Source organism: Vitis riparia, chromosome 1 (assembly GCF_004353265.1).
Source record: "Vitis riparia cultivar Riparia Gloire de Montpellier isolate 1030 chromosome 1, EGFV_Vit.rip_1.0, whole genome shotgun sequence".
NCBI classification, from domain to species: Eukaryota; Viridiplantae; Streptophyta; class Magnoliopsida; order Vitales; family Vitaceae; genus Vitis; species Vitis riparia.
This window is the reverse complement of record NC_048431.1, coordinates 7,368,501-7,392,120: the sequence shown is the minus strand read 5'-3', so window position 1 is coordinate 7,392,120 and position 23,620 is coordinate 7,368,501. Positions and strand designations below refer to the sequence as shown.

Here is a 23,620-nt window from a genome sequence, read left to right as displayed (position 1 = left end):
GTCTGGGCGAAGGCTTCGGAAATAACCAAGAGCTACCGACTTAAACGACACCGTTTCATGAAAGTACAAAACCCTGAGCCATCTCCACCCCACAAAATAAACGTCGTTGAAACTTGAACCCCACCCAAAACGCACCGTTTTGTTATTTGTAATTGGATAGAGTAACCTTCACCACAAAACGGTTGAGTTTAATAATGGAAATTATTTTCCAATTTTTCAAAATTGAAAAAAAAAATTATCTTATAAGTATTTTTTTAATTACTCCTTTATTATTTTAAATAAATTTTATTATTGTAATTTGGTAATTTGACAAATAAGATAAAAAGAAATAAATTAATTAAATGCATTTTATTTAATATTTATCAAAATTTAATCTGTAGAAAAATCCTCCTAATCCTCAAGCAGTTCATAATTGTTTCACAATTAGCATTCTAACAATCTAATATTTCTTATAAAAAAATTCATTTTTTTTCTATTATAAAATTTAATATAAACTCCATTAATTGCCTTGATTAAATAAAAAAATAAGTAAAAATACTATTAAAACTAAAAAAAATTAAAAACTAAAAACAAAAAAATAAAATATTGATTTCCTATTATAAATTTATCACTTTCTAAATATTTATCTTTTTTTATTTTTTTATACATATTTTCCTACATCTAATTCTTTCATTAATTTTTTTTTTCTATCCATAATTTTTAATGCAAGTTATGTAGTTTAGAAAATAGCACCTTTTCATATCTTCAATTTGTTTAATAAATCTCTTATCTTAATTCTATTTCTCAAATTATTTTTACGACTTAATCTTTACTTATTTTTTATTTTTCATGAATTCATTATCTTAATCTTTTAAGGTTTAACACATTATTTTATTATTTATTTTTAAGTTTAATTTTTTTAATGTTATCACTTTGTTAATTTTTTTTTTCTTAAGGTATTTTATTTTAACATATTTTAAAATTTTTATTTATGAAATTATGGTATGAATTTTATAAATTTTTTAGTTCACATTTTAACTACAACTCTACTAAATTTTACTTTATTTTATAACCTTAACAAATATCTAAATATAGAAAATGTAGAAGAATAAAAAAAAATTATAAAACATACACGTGAGTGAATAGGGTAACGATAGCAATTTGAATTCATTTTTTTTTAAACGAGAAATTAAATATCTGTTTGGTAATATTTTTTGAAATTTATTTTTTAAAATTATTTTTTATTCCTTAACTTTAAAAACATGGTAAAGCTTCTAATATAACTTGTAATGGTTGATAATAATGAAATTTGAAACTTTGTTAAGGATTCATTGGGATTGTTTGAAGATAAAAGGATGATAAAAAAATTTGCATGTTAATGAATTCGTTGTATTCTATTTACATGCCAACAAACTTTTTTTTTTTCTCCTATTCATTGGGTATATTAGAAAGTCAAATAATTAGACAAAGAAGAATTCGATTGTTTTAACATTTATAACATATGTTTTTTTTTATATAATATGATACTCAATAGATGTTATTTGTATTATTCAAATTTTATACAAACGTTTAACACAAGTTAAAATTTTGACTTTCTTATTGTAAATTTCAAATAAATATTTTTCCTGTTAAATATGAATTTATCTTCCTTTCCATATCTTCAAAATTTTTGACAAATCCATTATCTTTGCACTTAATTTTCACATACTTTTTGTTTTTTATGAATTCGTTATGTTAAGTTATGTTAACTTAAAACATGTAGAAGAAGAAAAAAATGATAAAACATATGTGAATAGGGTAATGGTAGCAATTCGAAATCATTTTATTTTTTTAGAGCAAGAAATTAAATGTCTATTTGGTAATATTTTTTAAAACTTATTTTTAAAAATTATTTTTTATTGTTTAACTTATAAACAGTTTTTAAAAACAAGTTACTTATGTTTTCCTTTTATTTTTAAAATTTGGTGAAAATAATTCGTATTTGTTCTCAAAAAAATATTTTTTTATTTCACTTTGTTTTTAAAAAACAACCGTGAAACAATATTAGAAATTTAAAAAAATAATTTTTTGTTTTTAAAAACAAAAAAAAATGTTTTTAAATTACACGGTCAAATAGACTCTAATATTTTATTTTTTCCATTTTTTATATTTAATAATGTTTTTAGTTGTTTTTATATTTTACTTAGTTATTAAGTGTAATTAATAAATTTTTTATTAAATTTTGTAATGAAAAAAAAAAAAAAAAAGTGATGTGTTTTTATAATAAAGGCTAGATGATGAGAATGTTAGATGTGACAATATTATCTACCATTTGTCAAATAAGATTGTTAGGTATCAAAATATCTATGCCCAATTCCACCTAAAGTGGTCCGCACCCAAATTCATCTTAAGTGAAAAAACCATGGCTAATTTTCAAGTGACACATAATTGTTTGACACCTGTCATTTTCATAAAAACACATGGTATTCTTGTTAAAAACATGTTGTCTTCTTATATTTTTCCATAATAAAAGTATCAATATTAAAAGTCTATTTTTAAACCCCAGGTATTATTAACATATCATAGATATATTACTATCATCCACTTAATATATTGAAATTACTTAATGATTTATATATATAAATCATAAGTTTTACGGATTTAAATTGATATTTTATTTGGTTTTCTAAGGTTGGTTTGTAACATAAGTCACGTTCATAACTTTCAATTTTGTAAAAAAGTTACAAATTCTTGAATTGGGTCATGTCATAATGCATCATATTGTTAGTATAATTATGTCATAAGTATAATGCACTTATGTTTTAACTTAATTTTATAATGAAAGTATTAGTGTTAGAAACATCTTTTTATTAATTATGTCATAAATATAATGCACTAATGTTTTAACTTAATTTTATAATGAAAGTATTAGTGTTAGAAACATCTTTTTATACCCTTTGACATCGATGATATTAACACGTTATATAAATTTATATTCTTTTCATATCAAATAATTAATAATCTTATAATCTAAGACAATATGTATCGATTATAATGTAGAAATACTTTCTTGCAATCTTCATGAGAAGATGATTAAATATATGATAAAGCTTCTAGCATAACTTCTAGTGGTAGATAATTATGAAATTTGGGATATTGTCTATTAATGCATGGAAAGCGCACGAATTCAAGAAACTTTGTTAACGATTCATTGGGATTGTTTGAAGATAAAGGATGATAAAAAAATTTGCATGTTAATGAATTCGTTGTATTTTATTTACATGCCAATAGACTTTTATTTTTTATTTTTTATTCTCCTATTCATTGGTGTAATATATGTATTTTTTGGATATAATATGATACTCAATAGATGTTATTTGTCTTATTTAAAAATTCCGTACAAGTGTTTAACACGAATTGAAATTTTTTGACTTTCTTATTGCAAATTTCTAATTATTTTTCCTATTAAATATGAACTTATCTTCCTTTCCACATCTTCAAATTTTTTTGACAAATCCATTATCTTTGCACTTAATTTTCACATACTTTTTGTTTTTCATGAATTCGTTATCTTAATTTTATTTCTTTAAATGAATTTTAAAGTTTAAATAATTTTTTATTATTTATTTCAAGCTTATTATTTTTAATATCAACATTTTTTGTTAATTTCTTTAGGGTATTTTTATTTTAATGTATCTTCGAAGTTTCTTTTTATAAAATTCTAACATCAACTATTTGAATAAAAGAATATTCAATATTTGATAGAAGATAAGATATAACAAATGATGGGATAAAATATTTTTCTAACCAACCAAACATGATATAATGTTATTCATCGTATTTTATTCTTTCCAAATATGTATATGGAAACTTTTTTTTTGTTTTTGTTTTTAAATTATATTCAAAACCTAAGAAAATTGCTTATTCTATAAATTCAAAATAATTCATCTTCACATCTTTTATCCTCACTTTATTCATTCATTTTAAACGCACTCTAATCCCCAAGTATCACATTATAGTTGCTTTCTTTCCTTCAATTTCGTGCAAAACAAACAGCAAAGACCAAAAAATTAAAAAAAAAGTTTATAAATTATCTGGAGAAATGATCAATATTTTGTTTTTAGCTATTTATACAAAATTTGGGCACGACTTGGTACTTACGGCCAACCGCACCTTCAAACAATTGACCACAGCCCTAACGGCTCGCTACGACATTTTCTTTGAACGAAGCATAACTGCTTTTGACTCCCCCATTTCGTACTCCTTAAATATTTACTTCCCATGATTTATAGCCGTTAGAGCCTCTGCCTCTATCTCTCTCTCTCTCTCTCACCCTCTGCCTCCTGCCTCATACAGCAATGCCCATCGATTCTTCGGTTGTAGCAGACATGGACACACCTTCAGTTTCTTCTCTCACTGTTTCCTCTACTTTGAAGCGTAAAAGGCCCCCCAGCATCCAGATCCCTAAGGTCCTGCAAGAAATTCAAATATCCAGGCCGTCTACTCCTCGAAACGACGCCGTTTCTTTCTGCGGTACTGGGGTTGGTGTTTCCTCCATCAGAGGCAAGAAAAAGTTCATGGAAGATGCCCACAAGATCGTTTCTTGCTCATCCGGTAGCTCCAATAAGGTACTACCACTACTCTACAGATCACTTCGCCTCTGGCCTGGCCATTGTCAATTCGTAACAAAAAGTGGTGGATTATTGTGAATTCTTGCTGCCAATGCGTAGGGTTTCTTCGGGGTCTATGACGGGCACGGAGGTAAAATGGCAGCTGACTTTGTCGTTGAGAACCTGCATACCAACATTTTCGAAAAGTTGGAAAATTGTGCAGAAGATGCGACCAAGGAGGAGGCTGTTAAAGCAGGGTATCTGAAGACAGATGAGGAGTTCTTGAAACAGGTTGGTTGGTTGTATGCATCTTGGGTTTTAGCCCGCATTCAGTGCCTCTAAATTTGAACTATTTGATCAAAGCATGATTACTGGTAAAGGTCACCGTTGGAATCTGTTCAAAGCTTCCTACTGGTTTCAAGGAATTCTACATAATTCCAATTCTTAGGTCTATCTTGTTATTCGTCCACAAAAACTGCGGTTAGTTGTAGCTCAGGAGAAATATATATGAATCACGGGTGTTGTTTGGTGTCACCATGTTGGGCATATGGGGCCAAAACATCTATTGATATAGGTTGAGTCTTAGTGAGTCTTGATCCAATTGTGAATTGTAAACTTGCATCTAGTATATTGAGACTTCTATGAAGTAAAATGGGGAGTCAAATTTTCTAATAAATTTCAGAATTAAACATCCAAACTTTCTTAACATCTCTTTATACAAAATCCAATCTCTATCTATTTTTGCTCTTCTTAGGACTTTGAATATCTTATGACTCATTTTTTTCACTCTCTCACCAAGTCCTATGTAAAGCCATATGTATTTGTAGTCTTATCAACTCACCCCATATTGAATTTCTCAATCCTAATCAAACTCAAAAATGGTAATTTACCAAAATCTAAACTCTATAAATATTAATTTTACAAAAATAAAAATAAATAATTTGAGTCAAAATAAATACTTTCTCACCCTTTTTCAACCTAAATAACTACTTTTTCAAATATTATCTATTTATTAAGAATTTTGACTTATAAATTTTCTCTAGCTTTTCCCACTAATCAAAAAGAAGTTTCTTAAGAAAATTTCTCAATCAAAACACTATATTTTATTTCATAAGATAGACTTAAATGTATAGCATTTATCGCTTTTGCTTCTAATTCTTTCTCATTTTCATCTTTCATACTTTTAGTTTTTTGTCTTATTATACTTTGAAAAGTCTTTGTTTCAACAAAATATCTTTAACAATACTTAGTTATATACTGAAATTAATTTTTTTTCCATCAAAATGCACGTCATCTTAAAAAAATTTCCTTCTATGTTCATACCAAACTTTGCTACCACTTGTTAGAAAAATTGTAACACTCAAAACACAACAAAAAAATAAAGTAAAAGATTTACTTGAATCCATGGGAAAGTGGGAAAGGGAAATCAAATTCACTAATAAACTTTAGAATTACATACCTTAACTCTCTGAATCTCTATCTACCCAAAATCCAGTACTCCCTTTGCCTCTTTCTTCCCTATTGTTACAACTCCGAAGCTTCTAATGGTTCACTTTTTTCAATCTCTCGTCAAATCCTATATAAAACCATATATTTATAGTCATATGGGTTAACCCTAAACAATGAGTTTCTCAATTCTAATCGAACCCAAAAACAGTAATTTATCGAAACCTAAACTTCACAAATATTAACCTTCCCAAGAATAAAAATAAAATATTTGAAGCAAAATTACCCATACATTCATTGTATACATTCATTGTATCAACTATCACACCATATTTGATTGCATGATGACCAAAGACTACTCTAAACCTACTGCAATCCTAGGCTGCCATACGGTAAAGTGCATTTCTCAGGTTCTGTACTGTAAGCTGCTGGTGTTATAGCAAACCCCTTGGGTGGACATATTTAAGACTTCAAGTTGGACTGATTTATATATTCAGAGAACAAAAATATGAGTAGAATTAAGTCAATGCCATTATGAATGGCTTCCTTTGGCACAAATTTGGGTTACACGCAGATCCAGGTTGGTCAATAGAATGTCTCTTGTTGCTGTTGCTCTACATTCCATGTTTTTGAATTTTAATGGGGTTTTTATGGTAATTTATCCTCTTCTCATAAACTGATCTTAATTTTCTTGTTTCAGGTTGATATGCTTTTTATGGTAGTATATAGTATGTTCTCTTCAAAATCAGTTTGACATGTTAACCAGTGTCAAGTGTCAGCTGTCTGCTAATTTGTTATTATCCTGGTGATTCAAGTAGAATTCTCAAATCTCTTATCATTCTATTATTGAATGTTTCAAGTTCTAGATTTTTTGGAATATCATTTGTGAATCTGGTTAGAATTAGCTTAGGAGATGATTTTCTGCCATAACCAGTGTTAAGTTGAAGATGTGGAGCTCAAATAGATCCACTCTTATTTGCTTTCAGATCTATTTAATGTTGAACATACTGTTCCTGTGAGTCCTTTCTTAAAAGAGGAGTAAACCCAAAGAAAGAGAGCACGGATGGTGTATTAATGCCTTTTGTTCTGCTCACTATCTGTCTAGTTTTTGTCCCTTTCTTCTATATACTGAAAAATGCTGAGTTGACTATTGTGTAATAATTGCAGGGTTTAAGCAGTGGTGCCTGCTGTGTCACGGCCTTGATTGAAGGAAAGGAGATTGTTATTTCAAACTTGGGGGATTGCAGAGCAGTTCTTTGTAGAGGGGGAGTGGCTGAAGCCCTTACAAAAGATCACAGAGCAGAACAGGAGGATGAACGGAAAAGAATAGAGGAAAAGGTATTTATTGCAGTATAATGAGATTTAGCAGTGTGAAGCAGACTGGAAAGGATTTTCTCACTTGTCTTTTATATTATCATGTAGGGAGGATATGTAGAGATCCACCGAGGAGCTTGGAGAATCCATGGGGTACTTTCTGTTTCTAGAAGTATTGGAGATGCTCATCTGAAGGCTTGGGTGTCTGCTGAACCCGACACAAAAATCCTACATTTGACTCCAGACATGCAATTTCTCGTCTTAGCCTCTGATGGACTGTGGGAAAAGGTAAGAAAGAAAAGGACATATTCATACCCCCAAGGAAATTTTAGCTTGAAATCCATGCTTAGATTCCAAAATTTTTTGGTCCTTGTATCTGTTCCTCGTTTGCTTTTTGATAGTTGTCTGTGCTAAGATGGGGAGCAAATTTTGGAAAGGGAAAACTAAGGTCATGTTGCTGCAAACATCAGTTGTAAATTCATTACCCCAAAGAAGCAGTAAGATGGTTATTATGGTACTAATTGCTGATACTATAGGCAGAGGGCCAATATAATCGATTAAACAACAGAAAGAACAAAGCAGCAATAGCCTTGACTCACAAAAAAATCAGCGAAGAAGATAGGAGATTTTTTCAATCTTCCCTCAGAAAGCAGTGATTGGACAAGATGGGCTGCCTTTTTTTAACTCTTTGTTTTGTTGCTATCTTTGATTATGCTATTCCCGCGGCATTGAGGTCCCCTACGCGCATATGACCAAGAACATATCTGAGACAAAATTCTCTGTTCAGAATAATTAAGATTATTTTACTTGGTTGTTAACTTTGAATTTTATCGTCTTGCCTAGGTTGGCAACCAAGAAGCTGTTGATACGGTGATGCGATCAGGGTCAATTGAAAGAAAACTAGGACCCAGTGGCGGTGGACACTTTCAAAAGGAAAACGATGGTGGATATTTTAGCGTGAACACGAGTCCGGCATCAAAGTTACGCAGGATTTCACTACTCAAGCAACCAAAGACAATGAGTCAGTCTCCAAGCTACAGGATCACTGTTGATAGCTGTAAAGAAATTGAAGAAGACTTTGCCTGTGAAAATGAAAGCCCACCGTCCAAGGCACGCAGGATTTCCCTAGTCAAGCGGCTAAACATGAAGACCCAGTCTCCAAGACAAGAGAAGAGCTACAAGAAGTCGTTTGCTTCTAGTAGACTTGTGGCTGCTTGTAAGGAGCTCATGAACCTTGCCCTAACAAGGGGTGGTTTGGACGACATCACAGTGATGATAATTGACCTATTCCACTTCACATGTGACAGCTGACCTTGTGGGCTAACCTGCATTATTCCTCCTAATTACACCCTTTAAGTATGTCTCTCTTTGTCTTCACATTCTAAAAAGGGTGTTGCACACACCAAACTCTAATTCCTAAACGCTGAAAATCCATAAGAGATAACTAGCTAAACGTTAGATTTTTGAACTGTAAATTTACCAGAAATTTCTTGTCCTATTTGCTTTTTGGTTCAGCAATGGTGCTTGTGACCCCTCACCCATAATTTCAGATTCTTTTACTTCAATGCATCTAGAAATTTCCTTTTCATTTCTGGTTTACTTTTGCCTCTCAGCTGACAGTAGTGCTTGTGAGCTGTGACCTCTCACCTGTAACTCGACTCTTTATGTTTCACCAGACCAGTCTTCTCTTTCCTACTAGTGTAGGGCTCCATGCTCTTCTTTTTAGATGAACCAGTCGATTATGAATATTCTTTGTCGGAATTTGTGACTGAGAATTCTAATCGTAAATGAAATCTCAGATAAAGTAATTTTGGCAATTGAATTGAAAAGACATCTATCTTAGGTTAATGAATCAGAAGAGTGCAACCATTTTCTTTTCCATGGGGAGGAAAAAGGAAATATCTCACTTGGATTATTAAATTACAGGAATGATTGGATCATTGACTTACAGATAGAAACCAACCATGGAGATTCCAGGAAAATATATTGAATTAGATTTGTACTCATGCCAGTTTGCATGTTAATCACATTGAGTTTAAAAATAATGGTCAAACTTTCAGATTGTTCATGTATCATGAAGCTCATATGAAGAAAGATGCACCTTCAAGCTCGAGTTCCAAACCCTTGACATTTGCATTTTCCTTTGCTAGTTTAGTTATCATCCAATCAGACAACTTCTTGTACTGCCCCTCAATGGAAGTGGTGAGGTTTGATATGATTTGCTAATACAACCCGAATCCGACATGAGTTTTATAGGTTTAAGTTAAATGTAATAATATTTGAATCAAATTTGTATCATTTGATCCGAATTGACTAATTCAATAATCAAATGATAAATATACGAGGTTAAAAGGTTAATCATATTAATTCAGATGAAACCGTGTCTTAACTTAATTTTTAAATTGAACCCAATTCTTAAGTTAGTTGGTTATTTAATGGCTAGTTGCTATTGAAGTTTATATTTTTAATCAATTTTAACTTATTTAATTTAAATATTATAGTTTTAATACAATATAAACATGACCCACCAACGACCAAATTTCGCACCATCTCTTGGGCTATTTGTTTTTTTTATTCACGTTTTTTCTCATCCTTCAACTCCAAACATGAAAAACTTTTAACTGCGGAGAAGACCGAGGGTTGGACCAGATCTACTATGGCAACAGAGATTTTCTCTGCAACTGACACCTTTAGATTCCTTGCCTACGCACTTTCCTGCAGCTTCTCCACAGAAAAGCTAAATAGTTAAAAGCTGAGAGACAAAACTCCACATGAAAAATTACAAAGCTGAAATACAGAAAATAATTAAAATTTTAAAATACACACTGAAAATACAAATTTTTTTTCCATGTTTTCTATTGACATGACACTAGTGTCGTAAGTGGCCTACCCCACCCCACATGCTCACATGGGCGGAACTCTCTCTCTCTCTCAGAGCAGAAAGGGGCTTGTTTCCTTTTTACCATGCATGAGAAAAGCAAAGTTAATGGAGATGAAACGAGTTATTAAAGCTAAAGGCACACTGGATAAGGAAAAGTGGGTTTGTTAAAGACAGAAGGGAAAGGGGAAAACCGTTTCAGAAGCTCACATATAATTGAATATTGTATGTGTTGCTCTTCCTTATTCTTTAATCTGCCTTCAAACTGCCAGTTTGGAAATTGGGTGTTTTGCTGTTGATGATGAAATGCTGCCAAGAAAACCTCTGGCAGCATCTGTGAACAGATCTTCTGGATAAGATTTTAAGCTCTCTACATGACCTTGATCCAATTTATTCACCCTATGTTCTCCAGTGCTTTATCTTCTGTTTAGTTAGGTTGAATTTTCCCTCTGTTTTCTATATAAACCTACTAATTCTCTTGCCCTTTAGCAGCAAATCATGCATGAAGCAATTGGAATTCCAGCCTGCTTTTCATCCGGTGAGAGGGCGGTTGATGATCAAGCCGCGGTTACCAGGTCAAGCCAGAGTGTGTTTATGTCAGTGTATCGGACAAAGATTGCCGGTCAGTGCCGTCTGATCACCATTACTTGGTGCAAAGATTTGTTGCTGCATGGGCTATCAGTCTCTGTTCAAGGGCCGGATGGAGACAGCCATTACCAGAGCAAGGTTGAGCTGAAGCCATGGTACTTCTGGAGAAAACAAGGCTCAAAACACTTCACAGTTGATGGCAAGACAGTTGATGTGGTTTGGGACCTCAAGGCAGCAAAATTCAATGGCGAGACCGAGCCACGATCAGATTACTATGTTGCAATCGTCTGCGAAGAAGAGGTTGTCTTGCTTCTTGGTGATCTGAAGAAGGATGCCTACAGAAAGACGGGCTGCAGGCCGGCTCTCATCGAACCCACCTTGGTTTCAAGGAAAGAACACTTGTTTGGCAAGAAGAAGTTCTCAACAAAAGTGAAATTTCATGAGAAGGGGAATTTTCATGAGATATCCATAGAGTGCAACAACAGCCTGAACAAGAACAGCTCTTCTGGGGAGTTTGATCATGAAATGGAGATAAGAATAGATGGGCGTTTGGCCAATCATGTGAAGCACCTCCAGTGGAAGTTCAGAGGTAATGAATCCGTCTATGTGAACAAAACCAGAGTGGAAGTGTATTGGGATGTCCATGACTGGCTCTTTAGTTCTGGTCCACGGCAAGGTCTGTTCATATTTAAGCCAATCTCATCATCAACTCTGTTGTCGACTCAGATTGCAGATTCTACAGCAGGGGAGGAGTGTAGTGAAGGAAGGTCATCCAAGTTCTGCTCATTTCTCTATGCCTGGAAGGTAGAATGAGCGGTGCTCTGAGTGCTTTGAATATACTATCTCATCATCAAGGTTATCATAGAGATCATTATAAGCAATTTGCCAAGAAATTTGAAGACGGAGATGGGTCTTCATTTGCATAATTACAATGGGGTTGTGATGATTTGCATTGGCCATTGAGCTATCTTGGAAACGAGAGAAAGGGGGCTTGGTGAGCAGCACATGTCTGCAAATGGGCCTGGGAGAATTGGGAGTCTGTTACAGCTGGAACTGACTAAAATGGGTGTGATTGGGATACTACAGAATAGATCGCATATGTTATTGCCATGTCCACTACTTCTCCAATACCCGTTTTCGATCCACATGTTTGGTAAGCAAGAATTTTGTCTCAGATATTATTCCTGTACAATGTGATTTTTATATTAATCATATTTTCCTGGTGTGTTAAATACTTCGACACTGAATCAACCAAGAAAAAGAAAAGGAAAAAAAGGAAAGCGTTTTTTTTTTTTTTCTTTCTTTTAATCTTTTGTAATGGATTGATGTAGATGTGTGTTGAAAGGATGTCTGTGCAGCCCAAATGAAAAATGGTGTTCTTTTTAAACAGAGAAGTCATTTCATTTTCCAATGGCATACAACGAGTATATTCCATAATCCATATCATCATGGATAAGATCACTTTCTGGGATTCAGAATTTGACACCACCCATTCATTACTTATAATTATGCTTGGCGAATGCCAATGCCTCCCTCTTTAACCTCATTTCCAAAAGCTCATCTGGGCCACCCTCTGCTCCAATTCACCTCCAATCCTCCTAATCCCTCTACTGTATCTGCCTCAAATCTGAGAGACTACCTAAAGCCTATCTAATCAGAAGAAGAGATCAAACATTGGGCTGGCCCACTTCCTAAATTAATCAACAATAGTTTAGTTGGGTTGGACCTGTGGTGGACCAGGCCCTTAAAAGGCTGATGAGTTCCACCACATACAGGCCCAACTTCGCTCCGACCATACTATGCTAACTGAAACTGTGTTCCATAGTCCCACTTTAAAAAAGTTGGCTACAAGATTAAAAGGAAAAAAAAAAAAAAGACAGATAGAAAAGGATTCAAATAATTCAGTGGTCCACCCTGTGACAAGCCATTCTCAATGGAATTGGTGGGTCCGAAAACGAGCCATCCACAATTCGATCGAAAATCCACTTGTTGGCTGCCTCCGTGAAATGGACCCCATCCCAGCTAATCCGAACCCTCGGATTCTCGCACGATTTCGATATCACAACTTCTTTGCCACCCACTTTAATCTTGGCCCCGCATTTGAAAGCCTGGTTGTAGTTGTACTTCCCACCATGCCCACAACAGACCTTAAAAGGGTCCATGAAGCCTGCAAAGCCCATTTAATAATTTGTAAGCCCACCACAAACGTTATCCAATTATTATTTTATATGGCACTCCAACCCCTTACCCTGCTTCCTCGCTTGGCTGATTAGGCGGTACTTCACTGAATACACATCCACGTAGGTGATTGCAGCCTCTGGAAGGTCCTTTCTGAGTTGGGCCACCGCTCCTTTTAACCTACTGTTGAAATATTGGGCTACCTCATTGTACGGGCTGGCGCAGCCATGCTTATCCACCTGGGCCGCAGTAATCGGAAAACGATCCATAACGTAAGGATAGCAGCCCACTGGGCCAGTGTTGTGTATCCAAAATGACCTTGCTCCTCGTGCGTGTACGTACTGCTAATATTAAGCAGACCAGAGAGTAAGTTTCTGGCGTTGGATTGTCTATGAAAGTCAAAATCAAATGGGCCCAGCAGAGTTAATCACCTTGATGATGTTGGATAAGCTATCCAGTAGATCAGGCACATATGCCTTAACCTGCTCCGTTGTCATATTGAGCTTGTATCCAGCCGTGAGATCATTCTGGCCTATATCAAATGTGTACAAAGCAGCCGCAAAGTCCTCTTCTTTTGGCAACAATTCTTGAAATACCCCTCCTATTATACATTAAAGTTCAATTCTTATCCCACTACGCAAAAATAAAGACTTAAAAGACTTATGACTTAAAAAACTACCTCGGTTGCGAAATATTTGTGATCTGTTTCGAAAATCACTGAACTCTACAAACTGCACGTTTAATGATATTGGGCTATATCCACTTTGGGCCATGGTGGTGTTCTGGGGCCTGATGGTGGATCCGGCGGTAGCGAAATTGGCCCCATGGCTGAAGTTTGAGCCCAACGCATCCAGGTACGCACTCAGATATGGTAATCCCAAGCTTTCCGCTGAAACCAAATCATCATCACTTCACAAATTAATTTTTGGCTCTGTTAGTAGAAATAACAATTCAAGACTTGAAATTGGATCGTGGTCGGTCACGCGCACCAGATGGTCCAGATCCCATCACTCCATTATTATAGATTCTCTAGGCCCTATCATGCACCTATATCATTGGCTGGATGCAATTTCAAGATTTGGACATTTCCAGAAGTTCAAAATTTTCAAAATTTTTGTTACTTCACGTGAAGGGCATCGAAATCTCGATGCCTTCGTTTCGATTCCGACAAGGGCATTCTGACGGGGCGATTTAGAGAATAAAATAAAACAAAATACCAAGAAATTAATATATATACATATACATATACCTATGAAATCGATAATGAGACGTCCGTCCGAGAACCGTCCAGCCGGAGCGCCGAAATAGGTCTCTCCGTTGGGGGAAGGGGCTTGGCCGAATGCCGCCGACAGACCTCCGGTGTCAGAATTAGAGTCACCGAAGTTGAAAACAGCCGGAAAACTACAAGGGCTTAAGGGTGATACAGGATTTGGTAGAAACGTGAATGAAAATACGAGCGCGAAGCTAAAGCAAAGAAGCTTGGGGTAGCGAGGCTCCATATGAATGAGGGAGAATACAGTGAAAAAGGGACAATTAGAGATCCAACCGAACCTGCTCTGATGGGAACCAGTATGTAGCGGCCCCTTTGCTTCTATCAGAGGATCACTCGTCCTCTACATTAACAAATTAGCAATGTTATTTTCTTTACATGGGAAGGAATGGATTTGTGCTGAAAAACCAATCTCTTTCCCTATCGAACCATATGATTTTGGATAAGACCAACTAAAATTTCTCCTACTCCTGTCATCATACCTTGAATTTGACTTTACCAATTTGGATAGAAAAAACTAAAAGTTTTGATTGCATTAAACCCATTTCCATAATTAAAAGAAAAGAAAAAAAAAAACCTCCTTGGATAACAAGATAAATAATAAAGAATTAAAAAGATAAATACTAAATAATAAAGGGATTTAATGTGTTAAAATTTTCACTTAGTTGAAATAAGTTATTTGGTTCTAACAATTTGGGGGGGAAAGGGAGCGAGAAAAACAAAACTAAAAAAAAAAAAAAAAACCATATCCTAAAATTTCTTGTTACATCGAGGCTATATAATTTAAAGATGATAATTTTATTCAAATTATTATGGTTTATGACTTTTCTAAATTGTGTAAGGTCCAGGAAAAGTTAATAGAATTTATAAGGTTAGTCATAAACATTTTTTTTTTTCTAAAATTGAGCAAAAATAATTTTCAAATACCTTTTCAAATATATATAAGGGCCCTTGATTTGTTCTTGATAGAATTCCAATTTTGCATAGTTGGATTGATTTTACCATTATAACTAAATTAATTTTATCATTATAATTGGATTTATTTTGAAAATCCTAATTTGAGTCCATGTTCATGAGGTATTTGTATAATATAAATATATTATCTAAAAAGATTTTTGTTTTTTTATGTGAATATTGAAAAAATAACTAATGAAAAGACATTCTTTAGGTTCAAAAGGTACTAAAGTTAGATAACTGAAAACACTATCCCCTAGGAGTATCTATAGTGCCATGCTCCCGATCTAAAATTTAAGTGACTATGTTTGATTTGTACTAAAGAAAAAAAAATATCAACAAAAATAAATTATTAAAAAAATGATTTTCATATATTTAATTTCACTATAAAAATTAAAATATAATTATAATTGATTAAAAATTTGTACATTTTAAAATTATTTAATCTCTATATAATAAAGAAAAATAAATCAATCATATAAAAATAATTTATTAACTTTAAATATATATTTTTATTCTCTTTTACTCTTTTTTTTCTTATATTTTTTCCCTATTTTATTTCTTCTAAGGGTGATTTTTCATATGAAAAATCTGTCTTTCTTGTGTTGATTGTTTTCGAGCTTCCTTAAATTAAAAAAAAAATGTTAAATAATTAAAAATATTTAATTTTGAGCTTAAAAGAGATTTAAACACTTGTTCACCCTTTTAGATGTTACTTAAATTAGATGTAATAAATTTTAGAATTATTTATTTATTTAATTTTGAATTTTCCCACATTTTCACCACTATTTATTCATATTTTTCTCCTTACTTTTTATGATATTCAAATGTTAAAAAAATATATATATTTTTTATAATGAATTTCTTCCTTCACACTTTGCAAGAGCCAATCACAGTCCTTTTATAATAGTCTTAAAATTAATTTTTACATGGTAAATTTAAATGATCAACCACAAATTCAAATCTGAAATTCATTTGAAGTTAGTACATTGAAATTTTGGTTGAATTTAAAAAAAAAAAAAACAATAATTTACCAACACGATAACTGAAATACCACATGGAAAGCACCTCCTCAAACATTAATGGGAGAAGAGAAGGTTAACATTCCATTAATTTAGACAGTAGAAACCGAAGGAAGTCATTGGGCAGGGTGCCTTTGGCAGGTCATATTCAACGGGATTGGTGGGTCCGAAAATTCACCCCCCACGATCTTATCAAAGATCCATTTATTTGCTGCCTCAGTGAAGTGGACCCCATCCCAGTTAATCTTAACCGATGGATCTTTGCACGATCCCACCACAACCTCTTTCCCGTCCACCTTCACCTTCCCTCCACATCCCACATGGATGTTGTAGTTGTACTTCCCTCCGTGCCCGCAACACGCTCTCAACGGTTGTACAAATCCTGCAATTGTGTCCCATGTCCATATCCGTCAATATGCCAGAAATCATGTCAAGTTAGGAATGGCAAAGGGTGGGTATGGGACGGGTCATTCCCATCCCATTCCCGCACCCGATAATATAGTTATTTTCCATGCCCAACACAAGCACAAACCCAGGCAAGTTGATTAGTTACCATCCCCAAGGATTAATAACCCCATCCTCATTAACAAAAGGATTATGAGGAAAATGGGTCAATATCACTCGCGGATTTGAATCCATTTTCAGGTCAATCTTTGAATCAATACTTTATCAAAAGCTTTCATATTCCTCTAGAGTTGTGCTCTCAGACAAAGATATTAAGGTGATGCTCTAAATGATTAAGTTGCACATATTTAGGATAAGGAGATCGAGGTCTATGACTAATTTGATGTTGGGAAGGAGGAGTTTTCGGCTTTGAGGCATTTTAGAGTATTTTAGTTGATGTGAGTGAGGAAGAAAAAGTGGTATTAATTTAGAGATAGGGTTTCAGGCATACATTAGAGAAAGAAGAAGAAGAAGCATCAAAATTGGGGCAAATGGAAAGAATGAAAAACAATGTATTAAAGGAAGAAGAAGAAAAGGAAGTGGTCTCGAAATTAGGGCAAATGAAAATAATGAAGTATATATATACAAGGAGTTTTTTTTTACATTTTACTAGTAGTTAAAAGATAATTTTATAAATATATATTCGAGGTAAGGCAAGTTGGAACAAAATCTATACTCATCCCAAACCCAATTCAGGTTTTTAAAATATTCTTATACCCGATTTATACACGTTTTTTATATTTCATACTCATCTCAATAGGGCCGGTTACTCGATTAGCCCATAAAATTGTTATCCCTAATTCAATTACATATTTCTAACCCAAATACTATAAGTAATAATATAATCATTAATTAATATGATTATTAAATAAGTTGAATTAAATTCGATGATAAAGATAATATATTTTGAGTGATCCACGTAAATTTGACCTTTACATTCGAATTGTATATTAAATAATAAATAGTATCGAAACATGACTTACCAAATTTCTTTGCTTTGGTAATGAGGGTGTACTTCACGCTATATACATCAACGTAGGTGATTGCAGCCTCCGGAAGCTCTTGCCTCAGTTTCTGTACCATTTCCTTTAACTTAAGGTTGAAGTATTTAGCCACCTCATTGAAAGGATCCGCACAACCGTATTTGTCCACTTGTCCGGCTGTGATTGGGACCCGGTCCATAACATAAGGTAGGCACCCAACCGGACCTGTGTTGTGGATCCAGAATGATCTACCTCCTTGGTCGTAAATATCCTGGTCAATTAAAGAATTGTCACGCATGATTTATTTACGATTTAAGGATAAACATTTAAAACAATGGGGTCAACGGATCAGACGGTGAATACCTTAATGACAGTCTTGAACTGACCCAGGACATCAGGGACGTAGGCTCTGACTTGATCGGTGGACATGTTACTGAAGTAACCGTACGTGAGATCATTCTGACCAATGTCAAAGGTGTACAAAGCACGGGAAAAGGATTCTTCCTTGGGCATCAGCTGACTGAAAACTCCTCCTGCACCGATCATCACAAAAGTAAGTACTAATAATGCCAAGTAAAAATAATTAATAAGAGTGGGAGAGAAATTAATCAAGTAATGGTTACCTCGGTTACGAATGATTTGGGACCTACGGTGAAAATCGTGGAACTCGTACCACTGAACGTTCAAGGAAATGGGACTGAAGCCACTTCGAGAAAGAGTGGCGTTGGGGGGTCTAATGGTGGAACCTGCCGTAGCGAAGTTGGCCCCGTGGGTGAAGTTTGACCCCAGCGCATCAAGGAAGGCGCTTAAGTATGGCAGCCCCACACTCTCCGCTGTAAGACAATAAATATCACATTCAAGCCATCACTCTTTTGTTTCAATTTTTGTATTTGTATCAGTAGAATTACGAAATCGTTATTAAATTATTCACAAATGCAATGGCATTGGAAGACAATCGCTTCTGTTCATTTCTATCTCGACACTCCAACTAATTATTAATTAATATACTACCAAATATCCATACGCAAGCTTTTGAATTTTTTGTTCACTTCATAAGACTTAAACATAAAATAGTAACTCAAGTTCAAAAGCAGAACCGATCATACTCCACAAAACAACAACAACGCCGTCCCACAGATCAACAAATCGTCATTACTGGCATTTAAGTTCTCCCCACCTTTGTTCTCCACTTTGAAAATGAAATTTCAAATCTCTACGTTTTTAAGAAAAAAAAAAAAAAAAATGAAAAACCGTGATGCAAGTGAGCGAAAATGAAAAAAATGGAAGTAGGTACCTATAAAATCGACGATGAGACGGCCGTCGGAGTAGCGTCCGGCAGGAGCGTGGAAGTAGGTCTCACCGGCGGGAGGCCCGGCCTGGCCAAATGCGGCCGACAAACCGCCTGTATCAGAGTTTGAATCTCCGAAATTAAATACTGCCGGAAACTCACATGTTGCTGAGACCTTCCATGGCTCTACGCTGAAAGCCACGGCGATGAAAGAGAGAAGTATTCTCAAGCGCAGCTCCATTGGAGATGGAAAACAATGTGCGGAGGTAAAGATGGGAAAGGGTGAATAAAGTAGATACTAGATAGAGGAGTAAATAAATGGATTGGATCTGGCGATTTGTGAGGCGCATCAACAGCTACCTTCCACGTGCTAATTTTATCCTAAGTCCACAACTCCACTGTGGCTTTCGGTTTGGGTAAATCAAACATTATTTGGTAATAAATATTAAATTAGAAAACAAAACTTTTTAAAATATAATAATTTATTATTTTTTTTTTCCTTCACATTTTCTTTCTTTTACTTTTCTTTTTTAGCTTTTCCCAATCCAACGTTGGCTAAAAATTTTGTTATAAGTGATTTTAATATAAAATATTTTTCTTATTGCTTAAAATATCTTAGTAGTATATAAATTTTTTATAAAAAAAATGTTTCAAGTGTCAATATATTACCACAAATGAAATTATACTATTTATTATAAAAATATTTAATAATAATTAATGATTTCCCATATGTACTAGTTTAATAATGAAAGTGATTTCCAAATTGATTGCCTTTTTTTTTTTTTGTATCTTAACTGACATAGAAAGAAAAAGAGAAAGGCATGGAAAGCAACTAAGTGAGGCTATCCATTTCTCTTTTATGGTATAAATGGGAAAGAATAGAGAAAGTTTAAATTTTGATGATTGAAGGACATGGAATAAAAGTGTTTTAGGATGAGTAATTAGAAATTCTATTATAAAAATTGCTATAAATATGCGCAAGTCATATTTGTCATATTTGTTATTGTAGAATATATGACTTAAAAAGATGATATATTAATGGTTAAAAATAATGAATTTTTAAATCGAAAATAGTTATAATAAAAAAAAGTTATAAAAATAATAATATTTGTGTTTATCTTATTATCTAAATATTTATGATTAATTTTATATTTATAGGGAAATAAATAGAAACAAATAGAATAATATCTTACTTAGTTAAAAAAACGTAAATGTAAACGATCAAATTTTTTTTAAATGTTAGAAAGTTTAGTTTCGAAAATTATTGTGATTTATCTTTTAAACATATTTGTGGGTATTCTATTTTGTTGTCTCTTTTTATAAAATAAAAAGAGGTAGAAGGAGAAGAAATAGACGGATATTATTGTTTGGATAATCTACTACCATAAAATCAGGGTCAATGAAGGTAACAATATATAAATTTTTTATTTGATACCGCTCTTTTCGTAATAAGAAGCCCTTAATGTGTTACCGACACTATTATTCTTGAAGAGTGTTGTGATATTCAAATTTTTCATAACGAGGGAGTGAGACGGTGCACGACACTTGAGTTATTGCCTATTGCCTATGACAGGCCATTGCTAGTGGAACAGGTGGGTCCGAGAATGCCCCGCCCACAATCTGATCAAAGACCCACTTGTTGGCAGCCTCCGTGTAGTGGATCCCGTCCCAGTTAATTTTGACCGTTGGATCTTTGCATGATGTCCCCTCAACTTCTCTGCCGTCTACCACTCCCTTCCACCCACAACCCACCTTCACGTTGTAGTTGTATTTGCCACCAGGCCCACAACAAGCTTTCAGTGGTTCCACAAATCCTGCAATTTCCCAACGTCAATCCATCTGAAATTCTTGAATTGTAATCATAAGTTACAGTCTCACAGTGATTTACCAAGTTCCTTTGCTTTGCTGATGAGGGTGTATTTTACTGAGTACACGTCAACGTAGGTGATTGCAGCCAGTGGGAACTGCTTTCTGAGTTCCACCACGGTTTCATTTAATTTAGTGTTGAAGTATTTGGCCACGTCATTGACTGGACCCACGCAACCGATGTGGTCCACTTGTCCAGCTGTGATTGGTAGGCGGTCCAGGATATACGGTAGACAGGCAACGGGACCTGTATTGTGTATCCAGAATGATCGACCTCCTTGATCGTACACGTACTGCATGAAGACGAGCACCGTCGATCAAGAACAAAGTCGAACAGGAATGAAAATAGTAAGCAAAGGGTCAAAGCATCGGACGGTCACCTGAATGATAGTTTTGAACTGGTTCATTAGATCAGGAACGTAGGCTCTAACTTGATCACCAGACATGTTGAGGAAGTAACCAGCCGTGAGATCATTCTGGCCAATATCAAAGGTGTACAAAGCACGGGAGAAAAACTCCTCCTTTGGCAAGAGTTTCTCGAAAACTCCTGCGCCATAGGATTCACGTGGGCCCACCCCACCCAAATGGTTAGATCTAGCTACGGTATAAAACAGAATTGGTAGGAAAAAGCCTAAAGAGATACAAGGAAATTAAGTACCTTGGTTCCGGTAAGTCTGTGACCTACGATGAAAGTCGTTGAACTCGTAGAATTGAATATTTAAGGAAATAGGGCTGTAGCCAGTTTGCTGAAAGGTTGTATTCTGGGGCCTAATGGTGGAGCCTGCGGTAGCAAAGTTGGCCCCATGGGTGAAGTTGGAGCCCACCGCATCAAGGTAGGCGCTCAAGTACGGTAGTCCCAATCTCTCCGCTGACAGACAACGTTCTCCACATCCTTAGTTTTCCATAGAATTATATTCTGATTCGTTCGAAATAAAATAAAGTCTGAAAGATTTATGTTGTCACACGGAATTTTTACTTAAGTTGTTCGAGAGCATTCCCTAGCTTTTATCTTTCGTCATATTCAATCTTGTTACGGTATTCATATGAATACGACTTCCTGATTATGTTCTTATGAACACGGACTTTTGATCGTGTTAGACGGGCCATTAATTTATTTTGGTAGACAAAGCACGTAACAGTGTGATTGGTTAGAAGTATATATGTTACCAATCATCCCTTTTAAAATCATAAATAAACAATAATTGCCACTGGAAGTTCACGGGTTCCTGGACAGAACGTGGGCCAAATTTGGTTTCGTACCACAGGAATCAATCAACCCACGAAACAACAAGAATGCAATGACAGTCTACCACTCACGGTTTATTTTATTTTATTTTATTTTCCAAATTATTCAAATGTCAGAAATCCATTGGTTTTAGAATTTTAGGCATTTCCAGATGATAATCAATTAAAAGCCATGACACACAGCGAGACATAGAGACTTACAAAAAGAGTAGATGAAGGTAGTTACTTACCCATGAAATCGATCACGAGACGGCCGTCAGAGTATCGTCCGGCGGGCTTGTGGAAAAATGTCTCCCCATTGGGCGGAGGGGCCTGGCCGTAGACTGCTGACAAGCCACCCGTGTCGGAATTTGAGTCTCCGAAGTTGAATATGGCCGGAAAATCACAGCTTGTGGCTGTGGCCAACACCAACCATGGGACTGAACTCACAGAAATTGTGAGTGTCAGAAAGAAAAGAGTAGAGTCCATAGGAGAGAGGATATGGTAAAGGTTGAGAAGGGAGTGAGGGACAACACTGCCATTATGTGTATTTATATCACTCCACAATCCTTATCATGGAAGCCCACTGTTTTGACCTAAATTAACCTTCATACCCTAATTATCATCTATCCGTTATGAAACATTCTACTCCTTATTGACCATCATTTTATGGGGATAAGGTTATAATGGGACAACTTATTCTATCTTGTTTCCATTGTTTATTAGCTTATATAGATGTCTTAAACTAAAAAAAAAGAAAATATTAAAAAAATTATTTTTTTTATAGTTGATTCTAATAGAAATTAATTAGAAATTCATGTATTTTAAAATTATTTAATAAAAAATGAAATAAATTTAAAATAATATATAAAAATAATTCATTAATTTTAAATTTAATTTTTATTTTCCTTCATATTTTACATTTTCCCTAACAAAGTTTCAAGAATCAAACATAACCTTAATTAAACCACCATATTTTGACAATGCTCTATTTTATTTGTATTTTCTTCACTCTACTTTAATTTAAGATTTATATATCTAATGAGAGTACCATCTCACAATGCATGTAAAATTAGTCGATAATGTTGTCAGAACAACCTCAAAGGAAGCTGAATCCATCTCTAAACCACCCATCGTCATTTTTACTATGATTTTCTATTTTATGTTATTGTGCTCAAAAGTTATCAACCAAAAAGATAGAAATAAAAATCCCCAAAAATTAGGTATTTAATTTGCTATGCTAAGTTGGATAGATAGATGATGAATATGAGTGGTTTTTCCTTGGACTAAACCGATTAGGGATTAAAAGTTGGTTGGTAGCTTAAATTTTCCACAAAGGACTGAAAGGTGTGAAGTCTGAAATGCATTATTGTTTATGCCGCTACATTAGTGACACAGAGCCTGTAGGGTCGAGGTTTTATTTAACCTCGAGTTGGTCTTCTCTAATTTTTTAATAAGAAATTTAATAAATAATTTGTAACCCACAAAGCAACAAGACTCCATGGCCCAATGGATAAGGCGCTGGTCTACGGAACCAGAGATTCTGGGTTCGATCCCCAGTGGAGTCGCACTTCAACAACTCGGCATACAAGGGGGG

General features: G+C 34.3%; 4 protein-coding genes and 1 non-coding gene across 5 annotated transcripts; 2 read left to right on the top strand and 3 right to left on the bottom strand.

The window, feature by feature from the left end:
• The first annotated feature begins 4,279 nt into the window (after positions 1–4,279).
• On the top strand, positions 4,280–12,092 carry LOC117917918 (probable protein phosphatase 2C 14). The gene is given in 6 exon segments (XM_034834390.1): positions 4,280–4,586; positions 4,689–4,859; positions 7,182–7,352; positions 7,437–7,616; positions 8,172–8,643; positions 10,715–12,092. Coding segments are annotated over 6 exon segments (2,157 nt in total). The 5' UTR covers positions 4,280–4,316; the 3' UTR covers positions 11,608–12,092.
• A 366-nt stretch (positions 12,093–12,458) lies between these two features.
• Positions 12,459–14,748, bottom strand: LOC117917907 (GDSL esterase/lipase At3g26430-like). The gene is made up of 5 exons (XM_034834380.1): positions 14,222–14,748; positions 13,652–13,861; positions 13,404–13,573; positions 13,043–13,313; positions 12,459–12,961 (listed from the first exon to the last, which is right to left on the bottom strand). Exons 1-5 carry the CDS (start codon positions 14,469–14,471, stop codon positions 12,696–12,698), a joined length of 1,167 nt encoding a protein of 388 aa, XP_034690271.1. The 5' UTR covers positions 14,472–14,748; the 3' UTR covers positions 12,459–12,695.
• A 1,330-nt stretch (positions 14,749–16,078) lies between these two features.
• LOC117904344 (GDSL esterase/lipase At3g26430-like) lies at positions 16,079–19,243 on the bottom strand. Its single transcript, XM_034816948.1, has 5 exons — positions 18,940–19,243; positions 18,269–18,478; positions 18,009–18,178; positions 17,646–17,916; positions 16,079–16,600 (listed from the first exon to the last, which is right to left on the bottom strand). Exons 1-5 carry the CDS (start codon positions 19,172–19,174, stop codon positions 16,335–16,337), a joined length of 1,152 nt encoding a protein of 383 aa, XP_034672839.1. The 5' UTR covers positions 19,175–19,243; the 3' UTR covers positions 16,079–16,334.
• Positions 19,244–20,333: 1,090 nt separating this feature from the next.
• On the bottom strand, positions 20,334–22,566 carry LOC117934204 (GDSL esterase/lipase At3g26430-like). The gene is made up of 5 exons (XM_034855888.1): positions 22,275–22,566; positions 21,458–21,667; positions 21,180–21,346; positions 20,822–21,092; positions 20,334–20,747 (listed from the first exon to the last, which is right to left on the bottom strand). Exons 1-5 carry the CDS (start codon positions 22,510–22,512, stop codon positions 20,491–20,493), a joined length of 1,143 nt encoding a protein of 380 aa, XP_034711779.1. The 5' UTR covers positions 22,513–22,566; the 3' UTR covers positions 20,334–20,490.
• A 952-nt stretch (positions 22,567–23,518) lies between these two features.
• Positions 23,519–23,591, top strand: TRNAR-ACG. The gene has a single exon. It is a non-coding gene; the product is annotated as a tRNA-Arg (tRNA).
• The last annotated feature ends 29 nt before the right edge of the window (positions 23,592–23,620 follow it).

Bases quoted from the DNA above. Each gene is read 5' to 3' on its own strand.
- LOC117917907 (XM_034834380.1), bottom strand. From the start codon at position 14,471: ATGGAGCCTCGCTACCCCAAGCTTCTTTGCTTTAGCTTCGCGCTCGTA. The intron at 13,862-14,221 runs GTATATGTATAT...ATTTGGTTTCAG, and splicing joins TCTCATTATCGATTTCATAG to CGGAAAGCTTGGGATTACCA. The intron at 13,314-13,403 runs GTGATTAACTCT...TAATATTAGCAG, and splicing joins GCTTATCCAACATCATCAAG to TACGTACACGCACGAGGAGC.
- LOC117934204 (XM_034855888.1), bottom strand. From the start codon at position 22,512: ATGGACTCTACTCTTTTCTTTCTGACACTCACAATTTCTGTGAGTTCA. The intron at 21,668-22,274 runs GTAAGTAACTAC...GTTGTCTGTCAG, and splicing joins TCTCGTGATCGATTTCATGG to CGGAGAGATTGGGACTACCG. The intron at 21,347-21,457 runs GTACTTAATTTC...CCTATGGCGCAG, and splicing joins ACAGACTTACCGGAACCAAG to GAGTTTTCGAGAAACTCTTG.
- LOC117904344 (XM_034816948.1), bottom strand. From the start codon at position 19,174: ATGGAGCTGCGCTTGAGAATACTTCTCTCTTTCATCGCCGTGGCTTTC. The intron at 18,179-18,268 runs GTAACCATTACT...TGATCGGTGCAG, and splicing joins CCAAATCATTCGTAACCGAG to GAGGAGTTTTCAGTCAGCTG. The intron at 17,917-18,008 runs GTATTCACCGTC...TTAATTGACCAG, and splicing joins AGTTCAAGACTGTCATTAAG to GATATTTACGACCAAGGAGG.